This window comes from Mixophyes fleayi, chromosome 1, assembly GCF_038048845.1.
Source record: "Mixophyes fleayi isolate aMixFle1 chromosome 1, aMixFle1.hap1, whole genome shotgun sequence".
In the NCBI taxonomy this organism is placed as follows: Eukaryota; Metazoa; Chordata; class Amphibia; order Anura; family Limnodynastidae; genus Mixophyes; species Mixophyes fleayi.
Window position 1 is genome coordinate 35,444,319 of NC_134402.1, and position 9,635 is coordinate 35,453,953.

A 9,635-nucleotide genomic window follows, 5' to 3' on the forward strand; every position below is an offset into this window, starting at 1 on the left:
TTCTGGGTGACATTTACAGGCATTGATGGGGTAAACCTTGACAGACACAAGGGAACATATAGAAGGAATATTAGATATCCAAGTTAGTGCCATCCAGATGGATCAAGCTAAGTTGACAATATATTTACTATTGCAATAAAGGTTTACAAAGTATTATATGAAGGCTTATTAAACAATCGGAGCAGCGTTTGGCAGATTTTAAGGCGCATCCTATCTGCTTTGCTCACATTTGAGTCCTATAGAAATATGTACTAGTAATTCGTGCATGCCTGTTGGGCTGGCAGTGCGTGGAGCAGTGTGACAGTCAGTGAGTTCAGTCCATGCCCCACCTCTCCCTATGTGTCATGCAATAAGAGAGCAGCCTGTGAACTGCCTTCATTTGGTGCTGCTGTCCCCTTGTCCAGACCGAGCTGTGCGCAATGCTGGGACTCTGGGCTCTGTATGTCTGATACAAAACCTCACTCAGGATCAGATTCTCAACTGGCCCAACATCTACCATGAGTAAAAGCCCGGATGCGCGCAGACCACTGTCCTTAAGCTTCACCATCGACAGTATACTGAAGTTAAACTCCAGGAGATCAGAGAGCACCAAACCACAGAGAGCCTTCATCGAGAGGTCCATAGCAGAGAGGCGAGAGCTCCTCAGACAAAGGGGGGAGCATGATGACAAGGAGACAGCGCTAGATGACAAGAGGAAACCCTTATTTCCAGCACAAGGTACAAAGAGGCTCCCTCTTATTTTTGTTGCACATACTGTATGAAATGCACCACAAGATAGGGACAAACATCTAATGGGAATGGACAGTGATTGGTCCAATGACACTATTACAATCAAACATGTATCACTATTATACCATTTTAAATATATGCAGCTATTTCTTGAAATTACACAGCGTTTACGCAATAACATATTTACACAGCGTTCTATACAATGTTATTATTAACCTGAACTACTGCCCTAAGCAGAACGATTATGCAATACATATTTATAAAGCTATGTTGATGTTTAACAGCGATTTGCTCATTAGTTTATTTAAACAGCCCTTGATGCAGTACAACATTTATACAGCCATTTATGCATGTAAACATTACATACAATATTTGATGTTACAATTAAACAGTTATTGTGTGCACTGCTGTCTGTATACAGTTACGTATGCGATTTTTTTTTCAAGGAAAATGCATGTAAATGTTCAATGCAGTTTAAATGTATTTTGCATTTTCTTAGCTACTGAGATTTATGTTCTATCGATCGTTACTGACATACTATTACTATGCCTTATAGCAAAGTTATGTACCCATTGTACATGAGCATTAATTTGCTTGAGATTGAAAAATACTGAATTAGGTAAAGTAATAAAGTATACAGTACATTAGGATGAGTGTATTTGGAGCAACTCATATAGATATCTGATGAGAATATATGCAGCTGGGACTGTAGTGCACTGGGCCGTGGATGCTATTGAGCATATGAGGGGGATTTCATACTGTGATCCAGGCTTAGCCAACCTGCGGGGTCTTCAGCTGCCGTAGAACTAAAAGTTTCAGCGTGATCTGCCAGACTCTGGGCATCCCGGGACTTATAGTTCCAAATCAGCTGCAAAACTACAGGTTGCAAATGTGCAGGATCTCTCAGTACACCCATGAATGGATACACATCGCTAGAAAACTATTAATATGACATTTAGACCTGCTTAACTAGAAGACCCTGAGCCATGTGCCCATCGTTTGATGCAAGTATCTATAAAGCCAACAATTATTTCTGATGATCTGGGCAAGTCTACATCTCACAGCTGCTAACGATTGCTGGGAAATCCAGTGATTATTTTTTTTTCCATAGTTATGATGCTTTTTAATATAGAGCTTCCATGCATGTAAATGTTCGCTTAACCCCTTAAATTCTCCTGTGCTTTACAGAAGCTTATGACTGTAGAGTCACATGCATTTGTAATTATAGTTACATTTATATATATATTTGCAACACACTGTCATATTGATTATTTTCTCCCCATTTACAGGCAGTAGAAATTGCTTTCTGACCTCTACCCAAAGCCTTAACTACTGCATCGAGCAGTCTCCGAAACACAGACCCTTACCTTGCAGGGCTGATACACCTGACAGCCTGGAGGATGGGACCCCCTCGTCCCCCGATCTTCTGAGCAAGAAGAACAAGCTTTTGGCCAAGAAAAAGACCCGCACCATTTTCTCCAAGAGCCAGATCTTCCAGCTGGAGACCACCTTTGATATGAAGCGTTACCTCAGCAGCGCTGAGCGGGCCTGTCTGGCGAACTCGTTGCAATTGACTGAGACGCAGGTGAAAATCTGGTTCCAGAATAGAAGGAATAAATTGAAGAGACAGATGTCTGCTGAACTGGAGGGCCCAGTGCTCAGCGACCAACCTGGGGACATCCCAGTCATCTACAAAGACAATTCTTTCCTAAATAGATGTGTCCTACCAATGTCCTTCCCAATGGTCTACCCTGGAAGCCCCATACCCTACCTGTGCTTCCCCAATCCAGGCAAATACTACAGCCTTGCGGATGGAGACGTATAGAAATGACGCAAAATAGCACGAACTGCCGCAATGCGGTTGAGCCCCTTCCTTGTCACAAAGACACTGCTGGAAATAAGGAGTCAAACAATTGCATTTCTGACCCTTCACTGTCAGGGAATGGCAGGGATTTTTTTTATATATATATATCTTACTACTATCTGCATACAGCATGTACACCTATTTTTGTATATTTTTTTACAATCTACCTAATTTAAATACGTCCTATGCAAACGAACTTTTAAAGGGATTATAGTCCCGCATATGTGCACTTTCATATCAATTGTTGTGCTTCTTCCGGTTCCTAATGATACATAGACATTACATTAAAAAAAAATAATCAGAGTTTAAACTTATAACTATTAAGAGCAAGGTTTAGCCAAAGGAAAAGGAATTATTTCAGATGTAATTTTTGTTCATGTAAACCTCCATATATTTGAAGTAGCACCCTTTTAGAAGCTGTCTGGAATTATTATGTACCATTTGGTGTGGTGTTTTTGTCCAAAATGTCTTTATTATAATTCATGATTTGGTCATAACTTTTACTTTGACATTACATGTAAGAACCAAAGACAAATTCCCATCTAGAACGATCAACGATAAATATAGGGGATCTGGTGATTTGGTGAAACTTTTCAGATGAAGCACTCTTGTCTTAATTTTAGAAACCAATAAATTCTAAATTTTTACATGTCTGTAAATAATAAATGCTCTTTTTTGAAAACACAATAAATATGATGTTGACATGGATGGAAGGTGAATGTATTTCTATGCCGTACAGACAATATTTGGATATTTTACATGCACTTGTCTTGGACAACAATAAGATACTAAATATTCACTACAGTATTCGTACATCGACATAACCCTCATTAGGTGTAGCTGTAAGTAAATTAAAAATATTGGTAAGTGTTATATCTAAAATGGGATTTTACAGCAATTTTTAGTATCCCGTACATTCCACTACAATACGAAACAATACAACAGAAAAACATATTTAAGGAATTACATTGAACGATTCCGTATGGAGACTGGAATGTTGGAATGCTTAGACGTTAGAGAATAACGATATTAAAGCGTAAATTCGACACACAAAAAACATTTGAAAGTTAGAGCTGTAAATTGTTAAGTAAACTAAATAATAATGACATATTCTGAACTATATTCACATTTAATTGACATTTGTCTACTGTGAGAACATGGCCAGCTTAGTTCATCTATATAATGGAAAATCAGATAGTCCAAGTTACCCATTGATCTCAGCTAGACTATGTTAATGCAGACATATACTTAATATATAAAGCGGTAAAACTAATACTATATATATTAAACTCAATTCTCAAAAGCTGGGTTGCCATTCCATAGTGAATACAAATAATCAAAAAAGCACTCACTCTCACAGGTTATATATATATATATATATATATATATATATATATATATATATATATATATATATATATATATACATACATACGTCTCTCTCTCTCTGTATATATATATATATATATATATATATATATATATATATGTATATATATATATATATACACAGATGTATATATATATATATATATATATATATATATATATATATATATATATATATATATATATATATACATATATGTAGTGGTAGACGTGGGAAATTTAGAAGTGGTGGTATGTAAAATACATGTGAATGGAAGAGTTTTACAATGACGACAGTGGGAGAAATGGTGGTATTGCTCCTTATTATATATATATATATATATATATATATATATATATATATATATACGTATGTATACATATCCCTTTTAGTGTCCAGATATTATCTCTCAGTCAACTATTATGTCCACACATTCCCATTTAATGTGTTGCATAAAACACACAATAGTACACTGTCAGAGTGCTATAGCAACAGGTCAACAGTTTACCCCCTGTACCTATAACCTGCACCGCCTATCCCCAGCCCAGTGAAAATCTCGCTATAAATTACTCTGACAGGGGAATGTGAGCGCTAATTACTGTAATGTCACACCTATATTACAGGCAGGTGGATGCAATAAATCACGATGACTAATTAATATATTGTTGAATAATTGTTTTGCTGTTTGCTTTTAATTACACATCACAGTTCATCAAGATAACTTTGCCCTTTAAGAACCTTTTCGTTATAAATATCACGATAGTTTTCTTTTCTTTTTAATTTTAAGCAAATTTCTCAGCACATCGATCCAGTTATGCAGTTCGCATATTCTTTGGTTTGTTGCAGCAGATATCTATATATTTGTTTGGTATTATCTATTAGTTTAACAGCTGCAGCAAATGTCTGGGCTGTATCCATAACCCTTATTAATTGAACGTTTAATGAGCCAAACCAAACTCTTCTTTTTCCCATGCACCCGTTAGAACAGAGTTTTTGGAAACGCGATTAACAGATTTTCTCTCTGTCATTAATCTGTGTGTTAATTAGTCCATCAATGAGGCTTGTTGGGGTTTACAGGTCATTATCCTAACTGCTCAATATAATCAGTGCGACACAACTGTGCAGAAATGTCTTTCTATTTGTATAGCACATTATAATTTCATCTATGATAAACTGACCCCAAAACTGCCCCAACATTGATGATTAATGTATTTTCTTTTAAAAAAATATTTACAGGATTCTACAACTGTATTTTGTTTTATTTTTCAAATTCTCTTTTAAAAACAATGATCAAATAAATAAATATTTTCTAAAGACATTGGGATTTTATTTAACAGCAATTGCATTTATTTATATTTTTCCTTACATTATTTATCTAAAATTGCTGGTGGAAAGTAATTTAACGCAAGGTTGTTACATTTGGTGAACCTGTGTATAATGATTTAGAACTTGTACTTCTTTTTAATAACAATGGTGCTTTATAGCTAGACATAATACATTTTATATACTCTACGTAGTCTTTTAACAGGTGAAGCGGATGATTTAATAGGCCATATATTATTATTATTATTATTATTATTATTATTATTATTATTATTATTATTTTTATTATTATTATTTAACTATTGAATATATTTAATGTATGGAAGAATGTATGTACGCAAAATATAGTCCCATGCAAAGCAGCACTCAATACATAGCGGCTAATATATACATTCGACATTCTACTTTCTAATATATATATATATATATATATATATATATATATATATATATATATTCTTCAGAACCATAAATGCACGTATCGTAAATTAATCGCAATGTATACTCTTGATCTGCTATACAGGAACATTTCAGTTACTATAAAACTTTGGAAACACATTCAGTAATGCATGACAGAAAACAGTGTGTTATTCGTTGCTAATTATACTATGGCTAATTGCAATATAATCATCAGTGAGGATATGCAAATGATGTCTAATAATGTTCAAGCAAATATACATTAATCGATCGCCTTAAGTACTTACATTAACTCGTCATGTAAAGTGTAATTGAACCGCAGTCTGAGAGACTACATTGTGGAAAGGAATATGATTTTTACTGGGTACTGTTGGGACGACTATAAATTCATTACTCGACAGTTTATTCAAATCTCTGCAAAAGAAAGTTTGGAAAGTTACGCATCTGTTATGGCTTTCCGCATTTTCTTTACCTACTGGCACCTGTAAGCGTAAGTAGATGTTTTATACCAAGTGAATTATGTATCAGAGCTGCTTAAGTAGCAGTTCGCCTCATCTTGAGTGTTGATAACGCCTCGTTTCTGTGCAAACAAAATTAGCACATTATTGGAAGGAACTGTCTCCATTCTTAATTGGTTTAGCAGACAAGCCAGGGAAACAATTCTTTCTTCCTCAGGCTAAACGATTAAGAGAGGGATCCTAGGTCAACAGAAAGTGATGAGAGAATCCTAAGAGGAAGAGTGAATTTAAAGGATCAGAAATATACAATGTAAACATAATAATAATAATAATAATAATAATAATAATAATAGTAATTATAATACTAATATTGTTAATTTTTATAATTTTTTTTAAATAAACTGTTTTTAATCTGTTATTGTCTGGTTTTATGTTTTTCTACACATTATACTGACATAATTGTATAACAGAGCGGCATGATTAAGGTTATTGGGCAAACACAAGCTTCTAAATTGAGCTACTTCTACTGATGAGGCAATTAAATGTAATATTGAATGGTAAAAAAGACCAATTATATTTATGTTCTTGTGATTTAATCTTAACAGGCTGGCAGATTTTTGGTTGGAGGGCATATGGTTTTTGATTGTCCCAAATGTTTAGTCAGCTGCAAACCTCACACTTCCTATCTACACATAAGAAGAGCAACAGTCCCCTCGCCTAGTATTAGTGGAACATTTTAAATGATAAGGAAATGTTATATATGAAGCAGACTAAGATTTTAGTTTTAGTCATTTGTGAGAAATCATCATTGGAACCTTATGGATCAAGGGAAATTAAATTTATAGAAATGCTATGTTTCATTAAGAAGAAAAAGTAATAATGTAGGGCCTGATTCCTTAATGATCTTAAATGAAGAGGACTCTCATTTCAGTCTCCTGGACAAAACCATGTTACATTGCAAGGGGTGCAAATGGGTGTTCTGTTTTGCACATAAGTTAAATACTGCCTGTTTTTTCATGTAGCACACACATATCAACTTTAAATTTCAGTGTACAAATAAGCTATTAAGTATTTGTGTGCTACATGAAAAAAACCGGCAGTATTTAACTTATGTGCAAAACAGAACACCCATTTGCACCCCTTGCATTGTAACATGGTTTTGTCCAGGAGACTGAAATAAGAATCCTCTTCATTTAAGATCCTTAATGAATCAGGCCCGTAAACGGCCTTTTACCAAAACATCCACTACTCTCTGATTTAAAACCCGAACGGCATTATACCTCCATCATGGAAAGTGTATATAACAGTAATTAGGACCACATATTATGGTGCTTGCTTGTCTGAAAAAAAGGCATTTATTTGATTTGTTTAACTGACAGAATATTCTTGGTTGCAAAGTATATTTCAATATTTAGAACCAGCCATTGCATTATTAATTTATAATGACAAATCTTCTGCCAACATATTTTACATCATAACAGAACAAATTATCCGGTCATCGAGTCTGGTGTTAAACTTAAATGTAGAAATAAAAACCTATAAAGTATTTGTTTGGTATGTGCGTCATTATCGTAAACATATGTGACTTATTGTGAAGTAGGTTAATTTGGGTGAATCTGTAATGCACTAGGAATTAGATGACACACACTAGCAGGAGGTCTGAAGTCATCCAATAGATTCAGTTGTCTATGAAAGGATGTGGGCGGTGAATTGGGATATTGGTTAGCTGGCTGTAGAAATGATCCAATCATGTGATGCTTTAACTTCCTCATTACCATCCTGTACAGTGTAAATTACTATTCCCATTCATACTCTAACACTGAATGCTGCCTTACCTGCTTCCTATGTAATAATGCATTACTTCTGCTCATATGAGGTGGGGACCCAGGAAAGTTCTGTCCGAATGTGATCCAAATAGTTTAAGTACAAAAAACTAAAATAGAAAAACCTGACATAACTGTCCTGCTAGATATCCTGCCAAAGGTGAATTATGCCTTATTATTATTATTATTATTATTATTATTATCATTATTTTTTATTTATGAGGCACCACAAAAGGTCTGCAGCACCGTACTTGACATTTTAGACAGCAACGATCCATAACACATTACATAATACATACATGAAAAACAAAATACAAATACCAGATATACTGAATAAACAAAAAATACATAAATAACATGGTAATGCAGATCAAATTATTTATGGGACAGTGTGTTCAGAGTGAAGGTATTGTCCAACGTGAAGTAAGTCTGAGCTCAAGAACAGGGTTAGGGAGACAGGCCAACAGGTACAGAGGGTGATGGAATAGTAGAAAGAGAACTTGAGGAAAGAGGGCCCTGCTCCTGAGAGCTTACATCCTAAAGGGAAGGGAAGACACATATAGGGTGGTACTGAGTGAGGAAGTGGAGTTGATAGCCGAGACAAGGTTAAGAGTTAAGAGGAGCAGCTCACTGGAAAAATACTGCCCCTCCCCCGCCCTCAACTACCATTAGCAAAATTTGGTCAATTTACAGAATGGAAAGCATTACAGCTGTTCTTAAAGATAAACCAGAAAATTTCCAAAATACATGGTCTCCATGGACGAACCATTTCAATGCTGAACCCCCATTAACAACCATCTGACGCTCACCCGCTCCCATAAACTATGATTATTGGAGACTTGGAACGTCTTACACTATTAAATGGTAGTCATAGACAGTTTGATTATACCTCCTTATTGCCAAGTATGTCACTACTTTTCCTCTTCGCTATCTGATACAGAGAGGGATAAACTCTTCTTCCCCCCTCTTTTTCTTCCCCAAATCCCCCTTCCCCCATTGTTTGTCTTCCCCCTTCCCCCCAAAACAACAAAAATAAGAAAAACAACATTTTTGTTTCTTTACAGTAACATGCTAATTTACTATGTACTGTTGTGAGTTTTCTTTAATATGCATTTCTGTTACTTAAAGTGAAATATTTCACATAAATGTTATATGATGTCTCATTTTCACACTTATGTTGTTTTGAAAAACTTTAATAAAAATTTACCTTTCAAAAAAAAAAAAAAAAAGAGTTAAGAGGAGGACTGATAGGCTTGAGTAAAGAAATGAGCCTTAAGGGCATTCTTAAAACCTTGGAGAGTATAGACTATCTTGATAGGGTGAGGGAGATCATTTAACAAGTGAGGAGTAACCTGGAAGCCCTGGTGGCAGAAGTGGGGAGAGGTAATCAGTGAGTGATGTGGTGGTTGTTGGCAGAGCGATGGAGGTGGCAAGAAGTGTGGATAGAGATGAGTTTGGAGACCTAGCAGGAATGGGATTGGTTGACAGCATTGTAAGTGAGAATGAAGAGTTTTTTCTGTAGGCTACAGGGAGCCAATGTAGTGACTGGCAGAGAGAGACATCAGAGACCTGGCAGAGAGCGTTGTAAGAGAAAAATATAAGGTGGGCAGTAGCATTAAGGACAGACTTAAGAGGGTCAAGGTGGGAGTCGG

At 35.4% G+C, this 9,635-nt stretch overlaps 1 protein-coding gene across 1 annotated transcript; it reads left to right on the forward strand.

Moving 5' to 3' along the window:
- Positions 1 to 365: 365 nt before the first annotated feature.
- On the forward strand, positions 366 to 3,301 carry LOC142104220 (homeobox protein HMX2-like). Its single transcript, XM_075188769.1, has 2 exons — positions 366 to 717; positions 2,019 to 3,301. Exons 1-2 carry the CDS (start codon positions 498 to 500, stop codon positions 2,552 to 2,554), a joined length of 756 nt encoding a protein of 251 aa, XP_075044870.1. The 5' UTR covers positions 366 to 497; the 3' UTR covers positions 2,555 to 3,301.
- The last annotated feature ends 6,334 nt before the right edge of the window (positions 3,302 to 9,635 follow it).

Bases quoted from the DNA above. Each gene is read 5' to 3' on its own strand.
- LOC142104220 (XM_075188769.1), top strand. From the start codon at position 498: ATGAGTAAAAGCCCGGATGCGCGCAGACCACTGTCCTTAAGCTTCACC. The intron at 718-2,018 runs GTACAAAGAGGC...CCCCATTTACAG, and splicing joins ACCCTTATTTCCAGCACAAG to GCAGTAGAAATTGCTTTCTG.